Source organism: Rhodofomes roseus (genome assembly GCF_022264815.1).
Source record: "Rhodofomes roseus strain CIRM-BRFM 1785 chromosome Unknown C8Q71scaffold_16, whole genome shotgun sequence".
Taxonomy (NCBI): Eukaryota; Fungi; Basidiomycota; class Agaricomycetes; order Polyporales; family Fomitopsidaceae; genus Rhodofomes; species Rhodofomes roseus.
In genome coordinates, this window is record NW_025952972.1 from 802,643 (window position 1) to 824,385 (window position 21,743).

Below are 21,743 nucleotides of genomic sequence, written 5' to 3' on the forward strand. Positions count from 1 at the left end.
CAAGATCAGCGTACGCATATCAATGTATGTGCATGTGTATACCATAAGGGACAGATCGACGATGACGAGCGGGGAGACAGACAGAGCACACCCAGGAGATCGGCACGCGAGACCGATCGGGCAAGACGGGGCAGTAAATACTGAGTAGCCTATAATACACGGGAGTCGTGAGTGGAGAGACCGACCAGGAGCCGACGCGGTCGAGTTTCGGAGATGATGGACACGATGCGCGTGGGCTTAGTCGATGTCCATCCGCGCGCCCCGACCGCCGCCCCCACGCCGACGCCCGCCCCGGCCGCGCCCTCGGCCGCGCCCTGGACGCTGGACGTAGTCCGCTGGATTCATGCCCGGCGGGGCAACGAGCACTGTCGCGCGCGTGTCCCTCGCCAGGATGTCATCCGAGCGCAGTTTCCTGTATATCACGAGTCAGCGGCGGTCGTACGGTAGACGCGAACGGAGCACGTACGACCCGCTCGACCCGCCATCGTCCATAAGCACATCCACACTGTCGCTGTCCACTACGGCGCCCTCGAGCCGGCCGACGAGCGTCGCGTTCACGCCGCCGACGACGCGCACGCTGAGCGTGCGCCCGTCTGCGGGCTGCCCGTCGAACTTGGCAACGGCGTCTTGCGCGTCCTTCTCGTGCTTGAAGGTCACCCGCACGACGGGTGGGTCGCGCTTGGAGAGGACTGAGTTGGTGATTGGGCCGCAGCGCTTGAAGATGGCCTGGAACACGCGTTAGCGCCCATTCATGCGAGAACTAAGAGGAAGTGAGGGTGTCGGGTGTGGCTGCGAGCGACGCGTGCAACTGCCACGACATGGTGCAAACGGCCAAACACCTTCGATGACATGTCCGCGTTGAACTCGGAAAATACAAGACTGCCATACTAGGCAAATCCGACCACCCATACATCCACACGCACGAGTGGGTCTCGCAGAGGGTTCCAGTCGACACCTGCCCGACACTCTCGCCCCCACAACAAGACAGAAAAGACTCACCTCAACATCTGCGGCGCTCGTCCCGTTCGCCAGCCCCGCCACCTCCACGACATTCCCCCTGCTGCTCGCGCCCTTGATGCTGAGCCCCTTCTCGCCAAGTGCCTCCCGCAGCGCCCTGTCCGCGGTCGTGAAATTCATCTTCGGCGCGTTTGCGGGCGAGTTGGAGAGCCGTGCGCTCAGCGAGCCCCCGCGGGCCCCAGAGCCCTGGTAGAGGTCGTGCGTCCACGTTCCGTTGACGTCGCCTTTCGGGGGCGGGCGTTGGTTGCGGTTCTGTGGTGATAGCAGGAGAGTCGGAGGGCAAAGAGAGAACGACGTGAGACAATGAAAGGACTTGAATCAGACTCGGAGGCGGCGCACATATGGGCTCGTCCCGCCAGCGCGGTTGCCTCGGCTGCGCACGGGGCCGATAGAGTTGTCGTTCGGGAGGCTGATGCGGTCGAGGAGAGAGGCAGTCATGGTCGTGGGGGGCGAGGAGGCGGGGATGGTGGTGGTCGAGGTGAGGTGGATGCAGACGAGTTCGCGAGCAGCCACCGCCACTGCAGATGCGTGTTTGTGTCGGTTTGTCGCGCGTCTAAATCCAATTTGGCCGCAATGACTCTGGATCGGAATCAGTGGCACAGCTCCTCGTTTCATCCGAATCGCCACTTCTTACAGTAAGTAATAGAGAACGCTGCTTTCGAAGTTGATTCATGGCTCGACTGTGGGTGACTGAGACGGACGACTGCATTCAAGTTGTGGTCCGTCTCATGTGACGGCGCTACAGTAAGTACTACGTTACGAACAAGATCTAATGGTTCTCGCTCTCCCCTCTATTGTACCGCTACGCGCTCTGACTCGCTGCTGCAGCGTGAAGGGAATGGAGGACGTTGTTTCCCGGTGACTATGTACCGTATTGTCACGTTCGACTTGGAGCCTCCTTCCCTCCAACATCGCTCGAGCGCCCGACCGGCGCCTTGCTATGATACTTGGGTGAGGGGTGTGTTTCGTCTACAGTTGGTGGCTTAATTGGATCCCTCCTCCTCCTCCTCCTCCTCCTCCTCCTCGACCCATCTCTCGCCCGCGCTCTACAACTGCAATGTTCTTCGCGAGCGTTGTTGTGCCTACTGAGCATCCTCAGGCGGTGCCGTGACAGCAGGTCACATGTGTTACGGCTCCTGTCACACAGTCACAGCGCGTCAGTTGTGAATCGTACGTGCGCGTTCCACGAGCACTCTTGCCTACACGTCGTCTGCCACCTGGCCCTCCCCGTCTCCTCCTCCAGCGCCGTCCTGACCTCTCGACTTGTCTACGGCCCTGTAGAACGACTTTTCTCGCAATGGGTGCTACAGGTGCGCAGTCACGCTCAGCGGAAAATCTACAACTGTCTGACGATCTCTGTTGAATTTACTCGACCGGATGCTGAACGGACGATGTGATTTGAACGTCGACAGGATGGCTTTTCCTTTTCTCGGTGTTGATGGCGGCGGGGTTGTTGTTCACCATGGTCTTCTTCGTGCGTTGCCTCCCGTCTTCGGAACCGCAAGCCCGCTAACTTTGCCTCGCCACTCTTCGCGATCCTCGCCATGGCATGCAGATCATCATGTTCTCCGACCTGGAGTGTGACTACATCAACCCAATAGATCTCTGCAACAAGCTAAACCAGGTCCGTCTCCCCTATCTTTCGCCGCGCTCGACCCCTGACCGGGCTCGATCCTCCAGTTCGTCCTACCCGAAAACATAGCGCACGCATTCCTTGCGCTGCTGTTCCTGCTATCAGGGCAATGGATAGCCTTCCTGCTCAACGCACCATTACTCGCGTTCAACATCAACAAGTACGTCCCCCGCGCAGGGCCTCTCGCGCGCTCGGCTGACAGACCCGCAGGATACGGAATAAGAACCACATGTACGACGCGACAGAGATCTTCCGCACGCTGCCGAGCCACAAGAAGGAGAGCTTCGTCAAGCTCGGCTTCTACCTCCTCAGCTTTTTCTACTATCTCTACAGGTGCGTGACCCGCCGCTGCGAGCGCGTCTGTGGACTGAGAGCAGGCTCATGCGCGCAGAATGATCCTCGCCCTCATCCAGGAGAGCGAATGAGCGCGCACCGCGGGTGTTCACGACCTTGGTTACGACGAGATGACGCGGGGTGGCTGGGGCCGGATCTATACAATATCTCGACTGTTGCAGGCCGGTGTGTCGATGTCTCTGCGAATGCCATATCTTGCTGTACGTGTGCCGCTCGGCATTTGCCGGTCACGGAAGAGGGCCAACGGTCGACGCTTAGCTGTTGAACCGCACGTCTCTGACTTTGTGACGCTGTCGGGCGGTGCTTGCATACCCGCTGAGATGTGCTGAAGTGTACTCATGAGCCAGTCATTTTTCACGGGGACTCTGATTGCAATTCCTCAATGCCCTGTACGTCCTCGCCTGAGCCAATACGCAGTCAGAAACCGTTTTAATATATCGTTTACGACTGCAGATCTCCTTCTAGCCGTGTATGCTAAAGTTGGTCGCTACACCAAGCCTTGAACGGAAACTCTTTTGTATGTCCGTTCAACGATCATCATCATCCAAGTTTGTGTCCAGAATAAATGAAATCGCTCGCAATCATCAACTGTCCTCATTTCCTCGGAGAACTGACCTCGACCGACGCTCGAGGGTCATTCTTCAATCAGTGTCCTCCGCTGTCTCCTCAGTGACGTCCTCGTCAACGGCTGATCGAACTCCAGTGAGCAATTATCAAACAAAGGAGTGAGGTAGACACCCGCATCTCCAATAGATAACGGCGGGTTGGCACTGACGCCTGGACAGTCCGGCTGCAACCTCGAAGGCTGCGAGACGAGGTGCACAGCTCCCGACTGTGCAGGTCAGTGGAGGGCTGGGCCTCGTGCGCCGTTGGGAGTGGGAGATCGGATCCGGCGACATGGGCAGCGAGGGGCAGCAAGCTGAGAGCGAGGAGGACGGACTACTTGAACCGCATACTGGCTGAAACTTTGAGCGGAGGATTGCAAGTCGGAGAAGGCCGGTACGTTGACTACTAAAGTACGTCTCTGTCCTCGTCTTACATACGTTCGCTGAGCGGGCTACATTCCCGCAGGTGGTGCGCAAAGCCCGGTCTTTTGAGTCCCGCGCTCGTCGGTGGGCAAGCACCATGCTGCCAACGCATGTGGGCAAGGCCGTAATTGACGAGTGCGGCCAAGCAGACCTTTTTGACGACGACAACGATAGAAGTTGGGGGGGCGGGGGGGGGGGGCGGGAACGCAGTAAGTTCCCTCGCGACTCATTCCATCTACATCTTCTGCTGATTTGTGGTGATATGTCGTTATAGACGGCGGACTTCGCCGCTGGCGGTTTAGGCTTTCGTTGCGTCCCCCGCGATCGTCGGCGGTCTCATCACTCCATCTCGGCGTCATTTACGGGCGTTGCACCGCATACCAGCTGGACATACAGGTTCAGTACATGTATGTGAGCAGCCCGCAAACCACAAACAACGGACCAGCTGATACTCTGTGCGCTTGACTCTGGTACAGCACTTCAACCGCATTAACGTGACTCAATTGGTAACGGGGATCCTGAAAGGATAACACCTTCGGCGGGCTTTACAGCACGGTTAATGGTGAAGTCTGTACATGCGTTCACTGCCAGGACGTCACGATCTGGACTGCGCGTCAATCTGGATGCAAGGTTGGATGTAGCAGAGATCGTGCCCGACAACGACCATGCCCTGCTTTTCATGCACGGAACGGTTAGACCGCGTCATTTCTTGTTCTCCACATTTGCGGACACGTCGAGGCAGAAGGCGATCCCGATCTACGGATGGCGCGTTGGCCTACCGTAGGCTCTGCCAGGATAGTGAAGGTGCGATCCATGCAGTGAGTACAGTTGCAGGCGTTCGCCGCGTCCATGACTGGACTGCATTCGTTTGTGAATCCACAGATCGCCCTTGGTGCCCTGCAAGTTGGTGCTGGTGTTCTGGTAGTACTAGTGCACAATACGGGAAGGAAATGATATCTGCCCGTGCTACGGCGAGATTGAACCACGAGGTGTGGTGTGCTTATAGCATACACCACTCTCACCACATCTCGTATATACATAGGACGCCATCGCTCGTCCAGTCCTTTCATTTGTATGTGCCACTCAATGATCATATCATTCCTGGCATTCGAGGATTATGTGTCCCGTGTGCGGAGTACAACGAGGGCACAAGAATTAGGTGATCAGCTTTTTTATGCAGCTACTGTACTCACAGGACTCGATCCAACGGCATCGGCAAAGGGTACACGATCAGTAGTCGACAGTCAGCCCGAGGTACCAATGTCCGCCAGTGGTTGATCAGCACGATCTTCCTGCCCCATCTCTCCTCCAGTCTTGGCCTTGCCGCGTTGCATCACTCCATGAATACTGTACATATCATTCGCCCAGTTCAACGCTACCTCTTCGCTACCATGCACAATGCTAAGAAGGGCACTCAGCTCGTACGACGTTGTATTGAATCAATTATACTACGTACGTCAATATGCCACGTCCATTGCATTGCGGCATCTTCCGTTTGACGAGTTCGTCCCACCGACAACATCGCTCTCCAAATGATGATTCTGAACCAAAGAGCTTGTAGGACGGCCGCCAGTTTTGAACGGTGTCGAAGCCTAGGCATATACCACCCGGTTCGATATTGGTGAAGCACTCTGCTTGCAATGTGTCGTCCAACTGCACCAAGGTACCGTCTTCTTCCATCATCATCATCGCCCCATCAAAGTCATCGGCTGCATGATCTGCGGTAATGAAAAGCATGATCGACATGGCTAGGAGATGCTTTGGTAGAATTCGAGAGACGATATGAGGAATCGAGGACCACTCAGCAAAGGGGTGGTACAGGAAGATCTGCAATTGCCACAAGCTCTCATAGCGTGACAGGTTATAGTGCCTTCCTATTTACAGTCATGGTCAGTCAGATTAACCGAGAGCAAACATGTACGACTTGCCTACAGTGGAGTCAACAGTGTCGCTATTCATGCAAGAGCCGGACCGGGGACCACCCATATAGAGCTGGAGGACTTCTACCGAGGCCGCACTTGCATCCAGCAAAGCTTGACGTCTGCTGACCGTCGGGGATAGATTCAAGTCGCCCTCTACTCCAACATTGAGCCAGCGCAACCGGGAAATCTGGCTGATCCGCACGAGGAGGTCTTCAACCGCGGGCGCAACCCATCGCGCCCCGAGGGCTTCCAGACTTGCAGAGTTCAGCGGGAGAGAGACAGGAGAGTTTGGGTGCTTCTGTGAGCAGTCGACATTGACGCATATTAGACCTTCTAGGCCAGGGAGTGCTGAGATGAGGCGGGCCAGCTGGCCGATGCTCGGCACGGTGACTCTGCTGATGTACAATGTGCGGAGGAGGTGGAATGTGGCGAGATATCCAACGTCTTCCATCCGTATCGAGCCAACGGTCCACTCCGCATCCTCAATGGTCATTGACCAGAACGTCGGAAGCTTCCCGGCAAGCGTGGCGGCAAACGTTCCGAGATGTTGAATCGGTGAACGCTGGCCAGATGTATGACCCGAGATGACGACCTGTTGGACGACACCCCAGAGGCGTGGTCTCTCGCGGAGTGTTCTGGATAGTGACCGGACATCGTTCCGGTCACGGAGGCAAACACGCTGACGCAGATGGTACCAGGTGTGAAAGTACCAGTCCCTGCACACCAGGGCACATGATTTAAGGGCTAGCAGGGTTGGATTCTCGTTCAATAATGCAAAGTAGAAGAGATCTAGCCCCGCTGCCAGATGGTCAATGATTCGTCCGCAGATCTCTGTGGGCAACCGCGGAGCCGGAGCATCCTGAGGTGAATTTATGGGAGTGGCCGTCCCTTTACTATGTGCCATGTATCAGCACCTCTCGTACATCACCTGAATTTGCCACTTACGTTGAGGCACCTTCCATCTCGGTACAATGGATTGCACACCGGCTATGCAAGTGCGATCTCGTCCAGAGACTCTGCAAGGCTGGGGGATTCGAGCGCTCAGGAGCCCACGGGGAGTACCTTCAGCACAGGTGCCCTACAGCAGTTGATCATGAGGCCACGTCCGTCTTGAAAATGCAAGGGGTAAGAACATACCTCATACACTGTGAGTCTGTTGATTTGACGTTGGCGAGGCTGCCAGCACGATATGCGAGGTAATTCATCTCAGCACGACTACAAACATCGGCCACACAGCGGATCGACGTCGCACCTTCAACGATCACAATGACTTGTTGTTCTCCTGCAATGGGAGAGGAGCATGCGGATTGAGGGGATCAAGCGAGGCTAGTAGCGGGGGCGATGATAGTATATATCAGAGTAAATAGCGCGCACCGACACATGTAGAAGTATCGCATGCTGACAGACGAACTCAGAAGTAGCGTCTTGTTCCGAGTGGTCGGCGCCCGTGCAAGCGCCGATAATCCAGGTTCCGGGTGACCGACAACCGCCAGTAGGACAACCACAGCAGTGTGAAGCTGTGGCTGGACTGTCTGATCCGATATCAAATGCCCAATCCTAGAGACAAAACGGAGGACGTCTGAGCAATAAACCCACAGAGATGTCCCCCACAAAGGACCCACGCACCTCTGTGCGTTCGGAACAGAACGACAAAACAGACTGACAAAAGACACCCAAGGACAACAGGTCACATCGATTGGGGCGAGAGGCAATACTATAGGCTGCTTATCCCATGAGTAGAACCTGTATTTGTCGATACGCCCGCCCGCCTGTCAAGGAAGCCAGCGCCAGTCAGTTATGCCCAGTCACACATCCGAGCCAACGCGTACCTACACGATGGAGTCCGCGACTTGTCTTAAGCGCACATAGTCCCTCGTCTACGCACATTCTGCCACAGAAGGCGCACTGACCTACTAACGATGTACATGTATGTATCCACTGTGCGAACATTACGAAGACCGTAGGGCTTGCGTACTCTGTACATGTTGACTTGAGACACTTGGGCTCTATGCCCGACGGGCCGTGACAAGGCTCGCAGCAGCGAGCCGCTCGGATTGCTTCAGATTCTCTCGAAATGCGACGTAGACGAGTGAGTGGCGATGGAACGGGTGGATAACCAGCGGGGCATGGAGGCGTGCTTGAGGGTTCGTGCGCAGACTGGATTGAGTCGCACCCAATCTCTGAAGCCGTATAAAGGACCGTGAATGAACGCGTTGACGGGGTCCTAGCCGGAGGGGGCGGCGAGTCGCGCAGGACCAGGTCGTCAACGGCGGACGCAAGAGTCAAGACGCGCGCTGCAGTCGGCCGACGGCTATCCCACCAAGCATTTCAGCTTTTCGCGCAAGTGCGCGATATGTGGTTGCATATGCCGCCGAATGTCACACTGACACCATCCAGCCTGACCATGTAGCATTTTCAGCTGAAACAAGTGAGAAGCCAAGCCAGACATACCGATCCCACCGACAGATCGTCTCTCACATGTCCCTAGACTCGTCTGCGTTCAGCATCAACCCAACAAAGAACTTTACCATCCCGACAAACCCCTCCGCCTCGCACACTATACACACATCAACGTTAGCACACAGTGCTAGAAGGAGTGGAGCAGCCTCAACGAACCCTCGTCAACCGTGTGTATGCTCCCGTCCGCAGGCCCGTCTCGCGCGTAATAGTGGTTGTACCGAAAGATGTGCGGCGTGAGCGCCCAGTAGAACTGCGTGTCTACGGTATGGTTAGACTCAGAAACAGTGGGATTGGAGACATCAAGGCTCCGACTCACCGGTGTTGCCTGCGAGCAGGCTGGGGACTACCACGATGTCAGGCTCTGCTTCACCTTGAAGGGGAACTTGAACAGAGGCCGGCTTGTTGAGAGCGCGGTCGAGGCCGGGGTGCGGAGCGCCCCACGCCGCGCGGATCGTCCCTGCGAGCACTTTCCACTGCGCACTGTCCGTCGGAGACACAGGCGCAGGCTCAAGTGCAGTACCGAAGGCGTCCGACAGCGTGACGGTCCCTGCCCTAGCGACACTAGATATCTCGCGTCGGGAGAAAAGCGTGTCGCCGTCGTCGGGGAAGGCCACGAGCGTGACGTTCAGCGCATCGGCGACAGGCCTCAGGACAGCGACAGCATGGTCCTTCAGCGCGGAAACGGAGCTATACGCGCGATGGCACACCGAGTCAGCGCTGCGAGCCACCCGCAGGGGGAGCTAGCCCACCTATCAACCGCCACCCGATGGTTCACCACCACCCCCGCCCCCTCCGGCAACGCATTGCTTTTCACGCCGCCCCACACGACGTCCACCGCCACCGTCGTCCGCCCTCCCGCCGCGAGCGCTGGGTCCTCAGCGAACAGCGCCGCCTCTGCGCGCCGGAGTGCCGCGTCGGAACTGTGCGCGGCGCGAATGTCCGCGCGGAGGTTGGGAGGAAGGCGTGGTGCGTGCGCGGCGAGGCACTGGGCATGGGTGTAAGCGGCGGATCCGCGGGTGAGGTGCGAGCGGGGCGCGCCAGATTCGTAGGCGGCAATGAGGGAGGAGAGGAATCCGATCGCCTGCGGTAATACGAAGGAGGGGTGAAGTCAAATAGATTGATCGGTGAAGGGATGGAAGGGTGAGGGACGCACCGTATGTGGTGGAGGGACGCTTGAGTGCCCGCCCGGCGCGGAGACCTGGATCTGCAGGTCGAAGTAGCCCTTCTCGGAAATTGCGGGGCGTGCGAAGGGCGCGCCGTACGTGTCTTCGATGGGGTCTGATGAAGATGTGATCTAAGTTAGCGAGTTTTGCGAGACGCTGATGGACACGTTTACCGCCTTCGTCGACGAGCATGGCAAACGCGTTCTCGCCGTAAATGTCCAGAAGGTATCGGCCTATCTGTTTGGCGCCCTATCGCACCAACCGAGGATTGAATGCACGTATGTCGGACGATAGAGCATTTGCTACATACCTGTTGACCTGTTGCTTCTTCGTCGAACCCAAAGGCGAGCACGACCGTACGTGCGGGGGCGAAATCATGCTCTAATAGGGTCTCTACTGCTGCTCTGTTACGCAATACATCCATGACCCGCATGAGTCACAGATCGAACAACCAGCCTGAAGAAATGCCTACAAGATGCTGATCAGGCCGTTCTTATCGTCTGCGCTACCTCTTCCCCATATACGCGTGCCTTCCAGGCGGTATCAGAAATGAGTCGAGGCAGATACGAGACAATCTGCAAAGTGACACTGTACGTACCATCATAGTGCCCAGAGTACGGTGGGTACGTCCAGTTGGAGATGGTAGCCGGATCTACTGGGACCACATCTGACCGCGCGGACGCGCAGGTGTGTGTTAGTCAAGGGGCGGCAGTCCGTTGTGGCACATCACCTTGGTGTGCAGTGAGTAGCAACGGCTTGAGCGCGCCATCTGAGCCCTCCCATACGTAGGCAAGACCGTAAGTGTTCATTTTCGTCAGCTGAAGCTTCATATGGCTGCCATGTCAGAGGCTCAGTTTAGCACTGTTGATGCCCGTTGTAGGCAGTGCTGCATGGTGAAGCGTATCTGACATACATTAGGGGAAATGCTTGCAAGAGATATTCATGAAGCGGCGCGAAAGCTTCCCAGCGCGGATCCTCGCCAACAGGTCCCATTACGTCGTACACTTCCGTCCTGATGCAGCACCGTCAGTCTACGATGGGTGGGATAGAAGGGTATACATACGGAATGCGAACCGCTCCGGAAAGCAGGCTCGCTGTCTTATTCACGAATAGCTCCGTGTGCAGCAGTTCCTCGATGGCCAGCCATAAGCTCTTGCGTGTTACCGGTATGACAGGGGCCTCCTGCAGACATGATGATGCAGATTCGTGCCATCGCACCAGACTTGCAGGCCCGCGAACGGTGGGCAGGAAGAACGAGATTGAGGCCACGCTCGCAGGCAGATACTTCCATTGATACAAGATGAAGCCAGCAAGGAATACAACAGTCAACATTGGCAGCAGGACGACCCGGAAGACAGTCGGACGCATGGTGGTTCAGGTCACGTAACAAACGCGCCGGTAAAGCGAGCAAGAAGCGGGATCTGTGCGGAAGGCCTCTCTCAAGCTATTATGAAGCCCGTCTACCCATATGCACATCTACAGCTTCAGTGACCGCGACTTTGAGTTGCGAATGAGCGAGTCGGAATGATGACGACCAGAAGCAAGGGCGACGCGGCGTGTCGGTACATATAACTTGAATGTATGATATCATGTGATACAAGACCGTTGTACACTACTACATACTACTACCAGTATGTACTACATACTCACTACACTGTATCGCCCATTTGTGTGGGGGACGAGTTGCTCGAAGGGATCGCGGAGGATAACTCGAAAGATCCGATGTTTCTGACTCAACATGCCTCTCGTAATGAACCGTGCCGACGCAATGCAACTCAGGACCCTGGAGGATGAATGCCGCACTGATACACGAACATCAACGCCATATTCATATGACGGAAGCAAATAGATCGGCAGTACAAGAGTTCCAACCAAGCCTGGGCTGATACGCACCCTGGTATGAATATCTTCCCTGTCCTCCACGCGCAAGCGCCGCCACTACTACTGATCCCTCAAGTGTATCGCGCTCACGCCCGCCTCCTCCGGGCTCATATCCACCACGCCGCCTACGCGGACCATCCGCTCCATCGGGAGGTCGATCATGTTGCGCTCGTACCAGTCGTACACCCGCTCGAAGTCGCGGCACTTGTGCTGCGTGCTGAAGTTCGGGAAGGGCACGTCGAAGCCCGCGACCCAGTCGAAAGTGAGCAGCCCGACGTCCGAGTTGCACATGAGCACCTGCCGGATCATCTCGATGCAGTGATCTAGGTGTGGTCTGTGTCAGCGGGAAGACTGGGGGCCAGGGGAAGGAAGGGGCACACCGATGTGGATCCGGTAGAATTCGGGCCGTTTGACGTAGTTCTCGTCGCTAGAACCGTAGTGGTCGACGTAGCTGTTCTGCCGGAGCATGTCCTACGTCCGTCGTTCAGAGTAAGCCCACACCACACATACGGGAGGTATTATGCGTACCAGGCAGTGAAGCTGATGGCCAACCTCGATGCTGGCGTAGATGCCACCGCCGTCTTCCTCCTGGTAGTATGCTAGGCTTGGACGCTTGGTCTGGCCGAACTTTGCGAGGTCGGACTCTTGGATGCGAATGGGGTGGACTGGTCGCATAGTGTCAGCTTCGAGAGACACAAGAGTAGGAAAGGGACTCACTGAAGGTAGACGTGTTCAATTGGATCCGGTTCCAAGCGTTATCAATCGCTGTGCTCGGCGGGCCGCGGTATTCACTCGGGGAGTCTAGGACGCCGTCAAAGACTATGTCCTTGTACTCGACTGCCTCGAGTGCAGGTGCTGTGATTAGTCCATCGGGTTAGTCCACTGATCCTCATGTACGACAGAAGGTATCATCACAATATGTAGACAGCTTCCTAGCGCATCGAGCGTCCTCCGTGCGCCACGCCGTGAACAGGATGGTGAGGGAGACAGATAGCAAGACGGCATGCGCAGCCCACGGCCACCACCTGCGGAACGCGCGCTCGCCCGAGCTTGCCTTCAGCGTGGAAGACCACTCTTGCGCCGGGGCGTCCTGATGCAAGAGCTTCTCAGAGTCGTCTTCGTCTGCAGCGATAGGAGCGTAGCCAGACATGGCCGTACGGTCGAGGAATGAGCGGACTGCCTCGGAAAGAAGATCAATAAGTTAGGGATGACATGACGCCCGCATCCCGTCGTAGGCTAGCCTTGAAAAGCCCTTGTGCCAAACAGTCGCCCTTCGGGTTTGCCGGACGAGCTCTGGACGCTGGGACGCGGCCCTCCGCTTGGTGGGCCTCTACGGTCTCAGGCTTCGGGACTGATCTAGAGTCTCCCAATCTCCCAAGATCTGCGCCCGCATTGGCGCAATGGACGTTTGGCGCTGTATAAGCAAGCCTGTGCGATTCGGAATCCTGGATGGGCCTGCGGGAAGGAAGGTGTCAGTCAGTTGTCGGACCCGCACAGCGGGAACTACTTACTTGCTATTGCATGATGACACGAGTTGGTGGCCTTCTCTGTTTGAGTGCGCGCTTCCGCTCAATGCACTCGTGGTAAGTAACAACATTCGCTGTTCGACTTGATGTCAACGACAACATGAGTCGAGAGTTGGTTGAGACCAACCTGAGGCAAGACCAAGCAGAGGCCAAGGCAAGGCGGCCAATTTGAATAATGCTATGCAGACTGCCCGATCTCGATTGATCCGAGAGCTCGCCGGGGCGCGCTCAAATCGACATCTTCGGACGAACCATCGCAGTGCGCGCGAGAACTGCGACAACTTTCTGTTCCCTAGGGTTCTGGGATGGTCTGCGATAGACTGAAAGCTCTGATAGCATATACGACAAGTCATAGATGCTATAGTGACGAGATTGTACCCGCAATCTCTGCATTATAGCAACGGAGACTGGCCATCGTGGTTCTGTCCGAGTTGGATCCACTGTAACCAAGATGCTCTCACCACGTCCACGGTCCGTGGCTCGCAGGGTTCATCGGAACTTGGTTGGTAGCCTCTGAAGCCTAAGGCCCCGTTGCCTGTGTACGAACATGCTGAGGTTAACAGGCACCAACACGCTGAAGCGCGATGTAGTCTGGAGAATTGGGCGAAATTACGCTCGGCCGGGCTCCGTGGCTCCTTGCAAGCCGTTGCTTGCAGTGCTACTGCGCTGTTAGGGTACCTCAACGAATCTCATGTCCACATATGAGCTGGTCAATATAAAGGCAGAGTTGTCGGTCAAGATGGCCCATTGCAGAGTACATCACCTCCTCGACCACTGCATATCCCAGCAAAGCCTCATCACTCCTGGTATTCTCATCGGGAACGATATGCAAGCCAAGCAATTCATCCTCGTCTTCGTCGCGACTCTGTTGCCCTTTGTCGCTATTGGCCCTTTGTCGCTGTTGCGGCGCCGTCCCGGTCCTCGATGATAGTGAGTGAACCTACACATTCCATGTATGGGGAGAAGATGTTCATACCTTAAATTGCAGCGCAGGAGAGGAGGGTGCCCATACTGTGGCTGACCCAGCTTTGCAAAACGGCCCAGCTATGCAAAAAGCGGAATTCCTCTCCTTGTACAAGGGTAAATCCCTCCGGGAAAATGGTCTCGGAATCGCTTCGTATTCTTCATTGTCGTATCAGATTTCCAGACGGCGGGACGCAATCTGTTTCCGGGCGTCCCAATACAGGTGTAACGAGAAGTCGATGTACCGTAGATTGGCATCCTCATTTCTGTATGTGCATTCTGACCTACATATGGACTCAATACCTATCCAGTATGTTTGTCAAATATTTCTGTGCCAGAGATGTGACAGGAACATGCTCCTTTGCACCGTGCAATGAATGGGAGTCGCAACATACAGACGATGTGCGGACTCTTCCGGTGCCGAAACAAACTCCGCCACAATGAGCGGTGGCGAGTGGCAATCGGCGCTAGTGTTTCTGCAGAGGCGAGTCAACTCGCAACTCGCCTCGACTCGAACCCTCGAGTTGCGTAACTCGCTGATGGAGAGGCGAGTCGAGTTCACCCCCGAGCCAACTCCGAGTTGCTAGGTGGGGTGCTGAGATAAGGACTACGCACGCATATGATTGGCCGGCAGCCCCCACTGCGGTCACGCGAATGCGTTCAACGCGCGTTACGCGCCGCGTCGCGCTGGAATTGGCCACCGCTGTCGTTATGGTCCTCCGCAATGGATCGAGGAAAATTGGGACCCCAGCGAAGCTGCCAGTGCACGTCAATGGTAGATAGAGGCTGTGCATCCGATTCTCCATACTAACGCAATCTCAAGTGACTAATTCACGCTTATGCCCCGCTGCAGATGCTCGAATACCGCATGGACGAACGACTTCGTCGCCGGGGGCTGGCGAGTCAAGCCTCAACCCGGCGTAGCGCAAGCTTCCCAACAGCCGCGAATAAGGCTCACAGCGGCGCGGACTCGCCGGTCTGCGTCAGTTGGCTGCGCGCCGCATCGAACGATCCGCGCTCAATGCCGACCTCGTCTGCGTCATCTGGGTCAGACTCTCCTGCACAGCCCAGCGGCCCCGAAACCCGGCCAGCGACACCAGAGCCTGGCGAGCCAACAAACAACAAGAACGCGACCTCGAGTGCTCAGGCTGGTGTTCCCGAGAGCGGGACCAATGAGGCCTGTTGCCTCGACTACCAAGCTGTCGAACTGGGATTAGAGAGGTACCTGAAAGATAACAACACTGGCACAATTGACGAGGGTGCAGACCTCATCGATATTGGGGGGTATGTTTGAAGGTTCTGTCAATCACCTGCCGACGATCGCTGACTCGGACGCGGCAATTCATGTCAGGAGCGGAAGACGGAGTACTCGTATATGTATCGTGTCGCACTCGACGTGCTCCCTGCTCAAGCACCCGCGGTCACTTGCGAGCGGATGTTCCCGTCCAGCAAGGAGACCGATACCCTCCGCCGCAACAGACTGTGTGACTCACCGGAGGTCATGGAGGTGCTACAGATCCCCAAGTACTTCTACAAGCAGAAGCGACTTCACTTCGCGTCTTAGCTTCTCGCGCGCCGCGAGGACGACTACACAATCGAAGGCCCAATCACTGAGGCGGCGATGGACGAGCTTTACGAACTGGCCAATACGTTGTTCTCGATGATCGAGTCATCCATAATTCGAACGAGCAAGCCGGGCAGATGGCGTAGCCGCCGTAGCGTACATTAGGAAGCTTAGAGTACTTTACTATAGTGATAATTGTGGTTCATCTTGCGTACATGTTTGCCCGTTATCCGTCTCCGCGTCCTTTGCAGTCGCAGGCCGCAGCCACCGGGTCTGTTCTCCCATTGGTCAGTGCTCACGTGCTAAGTGGTGGGCAACTCGCGAGTTGACTCGCAACTCGCCTCGTCATAACTCGCATCACCGAGTTATGTCGAGTTCCCGGACTCGACTCGCCTCGACTCCCTCTGCAGAAACACTAATCGGCGCCCACCCGGCATTGCCGGCGAGCGAGCGGGCTTTCAATATTTGAGGGCGCTAGACGAGCGCTAAATAACTGCACTCGATCTTTTGGCAGGAGGACGAGTCTCTCGTTTGCACGGCTGCCGAAAGCATAACGCTGCCTTCGGGGACCCCAGAAATATTTAGGTACACACTCAATAAGTATACGAACGGTACTACGAGGCAAAAACCGCGGACCCTCCGATTTAGAGGGCGTGGGACAGCTTTGCAAACGCGTTTGCAAAGCTGGGTCAGCCACAGTAAGACTCATGTCAACTCCAAAAACGATATTGTCGCTTGAAGATGATGCCGATGTTGCAGTTGGACATACAGTAATATCGTCGTCATCCAGGCAAACGTCCCTTATAATGGTGCACACAGCGTTTGTCGTGTAGTGGTAGCTCGGATGCCTAGTGCACGACGAATCGCGACTGCTTGCGCCAGGAGGATGTATGGAGGTTTGTCCTCCGATGCGTGCACTTTGTCTCTGCAACTAAATTCGGTGCGGCGGTGACGCTTGCGCAGTGGGCACGACGGTATGCAGGAGCACGAACCTAAGACGTATGACCGAAACATCGAATACACAAAGATACGACCGGTGTTACTTTCAAGCGACGACTGCCAGGCGGGTGAGTGAAACGTTCACATGTTGCTCGTGTTGAGTCTGACTCTGGTATTTCTGGTGTTCCATCGAGATGGCGAGATTAAATTGACCGTATACGAGCAGCGGCACAACACCGTGTTGATGTACGAGACGTAGTAATCAAGCGTGACAGAAACACTCCTTGAGGAGATCGATACCTGTCATAACGTATGTCAGCAAGAGAACAACGACAACATAAGAGAGTCAAATCAGAAGTGTCAAGTTTGGAGCCCGCCCTACGACGCGAACGCCGCAGGTATACTCCTTGAAGAAATTCAAAAGAATGAAGCATCACCGAAGGGTCGTGTGTATACGCGTACTCACCTCGATATGCATCACAATCTGCCCGTGTAGAAAGCAGAACAGCGAATGTTCCAAGCGAGGAAAAAATACGAATGCCGCGCCGAATGAGAGTAAGCCCCATTCCGTTGACGAGCCCGAAGTGCCCGCAATCGCATGACTGTGTCTATGAGCAACATATGCCCGACCGCACGCCGTGCACCCGAGCAACCGATGTGCTCGTGTCTTCGCACGTCGGCGCCTTCGCCGAGCACACGACCGCAAGTCGAGCGGCAGACTGGAGGGGCCAGCAGCGAGTGCTCACCAGGCAAGCAGCCCGTGCAAAGCGTTCCCTCCGCCTCGTCCGGTCCCGCCGTGCTTGGGGGCGGTCGCTTTCCACGAGGTGGACGAGGGTGGGCCTGCATCTCCGGGGACTTTCCCCACAGCTGGAGGGCGGGAGCGCGGGGCTCCCTGTGCGTGAGCTGCGACGGCGATTCTTCAGACGGCGCGACGGTGCAGAAGAGAAAACGCGCGAAATTCGGGAGTCTATGCGCGTCTTCCATCTCCGCTCGAATTCTCGGCCGACGGCGGTGGCGGGGTGGCGTACGTACGTTCGCGGCTCGCCTCCAAGTCTACTCACAGTATATACCCTCTGCCATCTTCGACCCTTCTCCTTGTCCTCCTCGTCCCCGCTCTACTTGGCACCGCCATGTCGTCGAAGGATAGAGGGAATAAGCCTGTAGACGACCCGGCATCAAATACAAACCAGGGGAGGCCGTACCCAATGCTCTGGGCCCAGTTCCCGTCGGTCAAGATCGTCCGCCAGGCCAAAGGTGCGCTGCTCCGGACGACCTGCACAGCAGCATTGACGAAGACCCGCAGGCAAATACTCCCCAGACGTCGACGAGCGCTGCTTCACGTACTGCTCGCAGACCGTCCGCGGGCGGGCAGAGCAGAGCGAGCCCCGGTGCCGGACCTTCTGCCTCCGCCGCGTCTTCGCGCACGAAGTGCAGCGCGCCATCGCCGTGCACGATGGCAAGCCCCCTCCCGCGCACGCCAAGATCCCGCTCCCGCCCGAGGGCCAGAACATCCCGTCGCTCACGCACATCCTCATCGGCGAGTCGCCCGAGGGCCAGGAAGGCCGCGCGCAGCAGGACGAGGTGCGGTACTGGGAGGAGGGCTACTACGTGTGGTTAAGCAAGAACAAATGGGCGGCGCACGAGAAGCTCGACCTGATGACGTTCGACCTCGAGCGCCAGGCGGTGTGGGCCAAGTACAAGCAGGACAAGACCGAGGCGTGGCAGAAGAAGCAGGTGCGCAATGGGAATGCTCAGGCGGAACAGGTAGCCAAAGGCGATGCGCAGGCGGTCGGCGGCCGGTCATCAGCGCGGAGACCGTTTCCTGACCTAGCGTGCGTTCCCTGCTTACTCTCAATTCATCCAACGCTAACGCGACAGGCAGTGGTCAATCGATTCTGCTCCCCATGCCCCCACCCTTCCCGCCCCTCTGGGAACAGATCGACCAGCTGCTCGCACCTTCCCACAAGCTGTTCGCACTCACGCAGTCGACGCTGCAGTCCGGGGACCAGCTCAAGCTTGCGCACCGGATGTGGGAGAAGGCGCTGACGGACCAGCCGTTCGTGCTCGCGCGCAACGTCTGCACGCGCATGTGGGACAAGTGGAAGAAGGGCCCGCCGGACGACACCGCGTAGCCGCGTTGGGTTGCATCTCAGACTGCCAGATGTACGCTCGTAGAGAGGGAGAGGTATGTAAGCTATAATACAGTCAGACATGCCGGCGTAGAGGTATCGTGTCAATGGTGGTGCAATGATCCAATATACAGCATAGAGCAAGCGAGCGCGTGCGCGATAAATAGGTGCGGGGTGTCGTGAGTTCAGCACATACAGGGGCATCTAAGCAAATCACAGCAAGTCAGAAGGAAAACTGGTCACTACAACAATCACACCGCGTCCGAACCGGAACCCCACCTTCCTCAAGCCTCGCGACGCGTACTTAACCCCATCGCCCACCGCCGGGATCACTTCCTCCGCGACCTGACGCTCCTCGAGTCCGAGTCCCCATGCGTCGCGAAGTCCGAGTTAAAGTCGAGCGGGGGCAGCGGGGCCAGGGGAGGGAGCTGCCGGGGCAGCGACCGCTCGCTCATCACGCTGCTCGAGCGCGTGCGCGTCGACGCGGTGCTCGGCTGCCGGCTGACCGCGGGGCCCGCGCCTCCGTACGCAAAGGGCGACGCGGGGAGTGGCCTGAGCGCGGGGCTGTCTCTCTTCCGCACGAGTGCGGGCAGATGTTGATGGGGCTGCGATGGCAATTGAGATTGCGATTGCAAATGGGCTGGGGGATGTGGTTGCGTGTGTGGCCCGGGCGCCGTGGTGGGCCGCGCGGTGGACGCGCTCTGAGCGCCGGGGACGGGGAGCGGCCGGAAGGGGCGCGCAGAGGGCGGGGGCGACAGCGGCGACGGCGAGCTCGTCAACGTCGGCGGGCTGCGCTCCAGCTGCATACTGCTCCGGCGCTGCCAGCTCGACGGGCCCGCCTCGCCGTAGTCCGGCATGCGCGACGGACCACTCGCGTGCCCCCCATGCATCGCGTCCTGGCTTCCGCTTCCGTGCGTCGCGGAATGACTACCACTGTGGGTGCTGGCGGTGGCTGCAGTGGTGGACAAGGGGTGGCGGTGGCGCAGCTCGGTCGTGCTCATCCGGCGGACCGCGTCCATCGGTCGTTCAGTAGGCGATACATCTGGTATCGGCGCGAGGGAGACCGAGCTCGCGCGCGAGCGGGACACGGGGACAGCCAGGGTGGGGTATCGGGGCGGCGTGCTCGACGAGGCATGTGCGGAGGGGGTGCCGGAGAGGAGGCTCGTGCGGAACGCGGCAGAGAGCGGGAGAGACGTCGTCGTGGACGATCGCGGGCGGTACGGGAGGACGGAGGGCGCGGTCTGGTTGGAGGTGACGCTCGGCCGTCGTCTCGACGCGCTGCCCCGGTAGTTCGGTTCGTACTGATCGGGCGAGGAGGGCGGCGATGGTAGTTGCCGCAGCGGGGGCGGCTCTGCGGGGCTGCCGCCGCCGTCCTCGAGGAGGGGCTCCATGCCTGGGCGGGCGGTGCCTGGGCGCGACCGACTCGCGCCGCGCGACATGGAGAGGACGGGCGAGACGGGGCTGAGGGGGTACATACCAGCATGGAGGGCAGAGTCCGCGACCGCGGCGGGCGTAGATGAGTACGACGGGGCTGCTGTAGCTGTGCTGGCGCCAATCTTGGACGGGAGCCCCGGGGGCGTCGGACTATGTTTCAAAGCCCCCGCTGACATTTGGGCGTCGCACGCGTCCTGCTGCCCCGTGTCGTCCATGTCCGAGTCCGAGCTGGAGGCGTCGAAGCTAGGGTGCGAGGTGGTCGCGTCGCCCGTGCGGAAGGAGTACAGGCCGGCCTCCTGAAATGAATCAGCGCTCGCGTTCTTGGAGCGGAGATCTGACCAGGTTATGGTGGACACTGGATCGATGAGGGGCAGGAGCACGTCCGGACCGGCTGGCTCCTCGAGCTGCATCTTTTGATGACGGGAAGATGATCGCCGAGAAGGAAGGAATCCGCTCTCCTCGTCGCCCCGGCTGCCCACACGACGCCGCGTTTGGCGCCGCGCGACGGGAACGACAGCGAACACGACCAGTGCGATCAGCGCCATCCCGCCCAGCACGCCCAGCACGACGCCGATGTTGACCGAGCGTGTCTGGTCGTCTCCCGGTGTCTGACGGAAGGTGATTAGCGCTGTAGCTCTTCTTCGACGTGAAACCCTACTCACGTCACCTACACAGTTTGCGCATTCGGGGCTGATCATGGACGTAAATGATCGTACAAAGGTGCGCTACTTGGTCTTGAGGGTGTCGTTTGGACAGTGGGGGGTTGTGGACATCACGCTCATGCCCTCTATAGGTGCCCTACGCCCGCACTCGCCACAGAGACCCACCTGCATGTAAGCGCATGACGCTGCCCCTCTACGTACGCCTCCACGAGGGCGCGCGAGTAGGGATGGAGCAGAGCCAAACCAGGCGCCGCGGAACAGTGGTGCAAGGACACGTTCCCAAAACAGGCAGCTCCTGTTCTCACCGCGAACAAGTCCACCCAACTCTCGCTGCTCGCGTAGCGGTCAACTGCGAGTGTCCCTCTCCTCGACTCATGACCACACGGGCCATCCAACATCATGTCACTGAGGGTTCCTGGCTCCCGCACTGGCAGATTATCGCGACTCGGCATACAGCGAAGCAGAGCCTGTATATTTGCAGAACTGATTTGGTTGAGCATATGATGATGCGAACGCGCCGCCAATTGACACTGACCTTGTCCACCTGTGCCTTACAGCATCAGCGAGAGCCGCCCTCTCGTTCGTGATGAACAGAGCGCCATATCAGGGCAAGAAGTTTCGCCGGCCACGCACAGCGCAGGGAGAACCACCCATCGTGGCCAGTCGCATGCTGCCTGCATCGCCTCTCATCACATCCACCTTGTTCATCAAAGGCGCAGCCAATCAACGATCAAAGAAAGGTCAGTCAACGTGACCGCGGCGAGTCTATAACAGGACGAGAACGCTGAAGGTACTTCTTCCACTCACTTTGCAAAGATTCCCGCCAAGCCCGAGGGTCGGGATGAGGTGAGCAGACTTCGCATCTCCTGTGGCCTCGGTGCGATTGTTAGTTCCTACCAGTACAGGCGCGGGGCAGTCGTAGCTTATGTCTCTGTTGCGTTCCAAGATGCCCGAAGCGTTGGGTTTCAAAGCATAGACAGAGACCGTAATGAATGTGTCCCGTTCAACGAGGGCAATAATGCGTCTCGTGCTCATGACACACGCAATACATCGTCGCCCGACGTCAGC

General features: G+C 57.8%; 7 protein-coding genes across 7 annotated transcripts; 2 read left to right on the forward strand and 5 right to left on the reverse strand.

Moving 5' to 3' along the window:
• Positions 1-274: 274 nt before the first annotated feature.
• On the reverse strand, positions 275-1,509 carry C8Q71DRAFT_771714 (uncharacterized protein). The gene is made up of 3 exons (XM_047924365.1): positions 1,357-1,509; positions 1,000-1,269; positions 275-726 (listed from the first exon to the last, which is right to left on the reverse strand). Exons 1-3 carry the CDS (start codon positions 1,453-1,455, stop codon positions 427-429), a joined length of 669 nt encoding a protein of 222 aa, XP_047776874.1. The 5' UTR covers positions 1,456-1,509; the 3' UTR covers positions 275-426.
• Positions 1,510-2,194: 685 nt separating this feature from the next.
• On the forward strand, positions 2,195-3,243 carry C8Q71DRAFT_166788 (cornichon). Its single transcript, XM_047916724.1, has 6 exons — positions 2,195-2,327; positions 2,430-2,491; positions 2,573-2,641; positions 2,698-2,810; positions 2,861-2,983; positions 3,042-3,243. The coding sequence occupies exons 1-6, from the start codon at positions 2,315-2,317 to the stop codon at positions 3,073-3,075; spliced, it is 414 nt and encodes a 137-aa protein (XP_047776875.1). The 5' UTR covers positions 2,195-2,314; the 3' UTR covers positions 3,076-3,243.
• Positions 3,244-5,372: 2,129 nt separating this feature from the next.
• On the reverse strand, positions 5,373-7,296 carry C8Q71DRAFT_167082 (uncharacterized protein). Its single transcript, XM_047916726.1, has 4 exons — positions 7,092-7,296; positions 6,900-7,032; positions 5,961-6,847; positions 5,373-5,906 (listed from the first exon to the last, which is right to left on the reverse strand). The coding sequence occupies exons 2-4, from the start codon at positions 6,914-6,916 to the stop codon at positions 5,476-5,478; spliced, it is 1,335 nt and encodes a 444-aa protein (XP_047776876.1). The 5' UTR covers positions 6,917-7,032; positions 7,092-7,296; the 3' UTR covers positions 5,373-5,475.
• Positions 7,297-8,428: 1,132 nt separating this feature from the next.
• On the reverse strand, positions 8,429-10,909 carry C8Q71DRAFT_711598 (carboxypeptidase S; the record flags this gene model as incomplete). Its single annotated transcript, XM_047920813.1, has 12 exons — positions 8,429-8,511; positions 8,571-8,672; positions 8,731-9,101; positions 9,164-9,495; positions 9,568-9,692; positions 9,751-9,826; positions 9,888-9,981; positions 10,050-10,107; positions 10,176-10,244; positions 10,308-10,411; positions 10,491-10,589; positions 10,641-10,909. The coding sequence occupies 12 exons, from the start codon at positions 10,907-10,909 to the stop codon at positions 8,429-8,431; spliced, it is 1,782 nt and encodes a 593-aa protein (XP_047776877.1).
• Positions 10,910-11,490: 581 nt separating this feature from the next.
• Positions 11,491-12,762, reverse strand: C8Q71DRAFT_166840 (uncharacterized protein). Its single transcript, XM_047916725.1, has 5 exons — positions 12,374-12,762; positions 12,176-12,313; positions 11,987-12,123; positions 11,839-11,929; positions 11,491-11,781 (listed from the first exon to the last, which is right to left on the reverse strand). Exons 1-5 carry the CDS (start codon positions 12,606-12,608, stop codon positions 11,519-11,521), a joined length of 864 nt encoding a protein of 287 aa, XP_047776878.1. The 5' UTR covers positions 12,609-12,762; the 3' UTR covers positions 11,491-11,518.
• A 4,893-nt stretch (positions 12,763-17,655) lies between these two features.
• Positions 17,656-18,582, forward strand: C8Q71DRAFT_711834 (uncharacterized protein; the record flags this gene model as incomplete). The annotated part of the gene is made up of 3 exons (XM_047920826.1): positions 17,656-17,704; positions 17,754-18,282; positions 18,333-18,582. 3 exons carry the CDS (start codon positions 17,656-17,658, stop codon positions 18,580-18,582), a joined length of 828 nt encoding a protein of 275 aa, XP_047776879.1.
• A 326-nt stretch (positions 18,583-18,908) lies between these two features.
• Positions 18,909-20,711, reverse strand: C8Q71DRAFT_859879 (uncharacterized protein; the record flags this gene model as incomplete). Its single annotated transcript, XM_047927710.1, has 2 exons — positions 18,909-20,621; positions 20,676-20,711. The coding sequence occupies 2 exons, from the start codon at positions 20,709-20,711 to the stop codon at positions 18,909-18,911; spliced, it is 1,749 nt and encodes a 582-aa protein (XP_047776880.1).
• Positions 20,712-21,743: the final 1,032 nt, after the last annotated feature.

Coding starts and splice junctions, on each gene's coding strand:
- C8Q71DRAFT_771714 (XM_047924365.1), bottom strand. CDS start 1,455: ATGACTGCCTCTCTCCTCGACCGCATCAGCCTCCCGAACGACAACTCT. Junction 1,270..1,356: donor CTGGCGGGACGAGCCCATAT/GTGCGCCGCCTC, acceptor CTATCACCACAG/AACCGCAACCAACGCCCGCC. Junction 727..999: donor CGAGCGCCGCAGATGTTGAG/GTGAGTCTTTTC, acceptor CGCGTGTTCCAG/GCCATCTTCAAGCGCTGCGG.
- C8Q71DRAFT_166788 (XM_047916724.1), top strand. Junction 2,642..2,697: donor TCTGCAACAAGCTAAACCAG/GTCCGTCTCCCC, acceptor TCGATCCTCCAG/TTCGTCCTACCCGAAAACAT. Junction 2,984..3,041: donor TTTTTCTACTATCTCTACAG/GTGCGTGACCCG, acceptor TCATGCGCGCAG/AATGATCCTCGCCCTCATCC.
- C8Q71DRAFT_167082 (XM_047916726.1), bottom strand. Junction 5,907..5,960: donor CACTGTTGACTCCACTGTAG/GCAAGTCGTACA, acceptor GACTGTAAATAG/GAAGGCACTATAACCTGTCA.
- C8Q71DRAFT_166840 (XM_047916725.1), bottom strand. CDS start 12,608: ATGTCTGGCTACGCTCCTATCGCTGCAGACGAAGACGACTCTGAGAAG. Junction 12,124..12,175: donor ATTGAACACGTCTACCTTCA/GTGAGTCCCTTT, acceptor CTATGCGACCAG/TCCACCCCATTCGCATCCAA. Junction 11,930..11,986: donor GCCATCAGCTTCACTGCCTG/GTACGCATAATA, acceptor CGACGGACGTAG/GACATGCTCCGGCAGAACAG.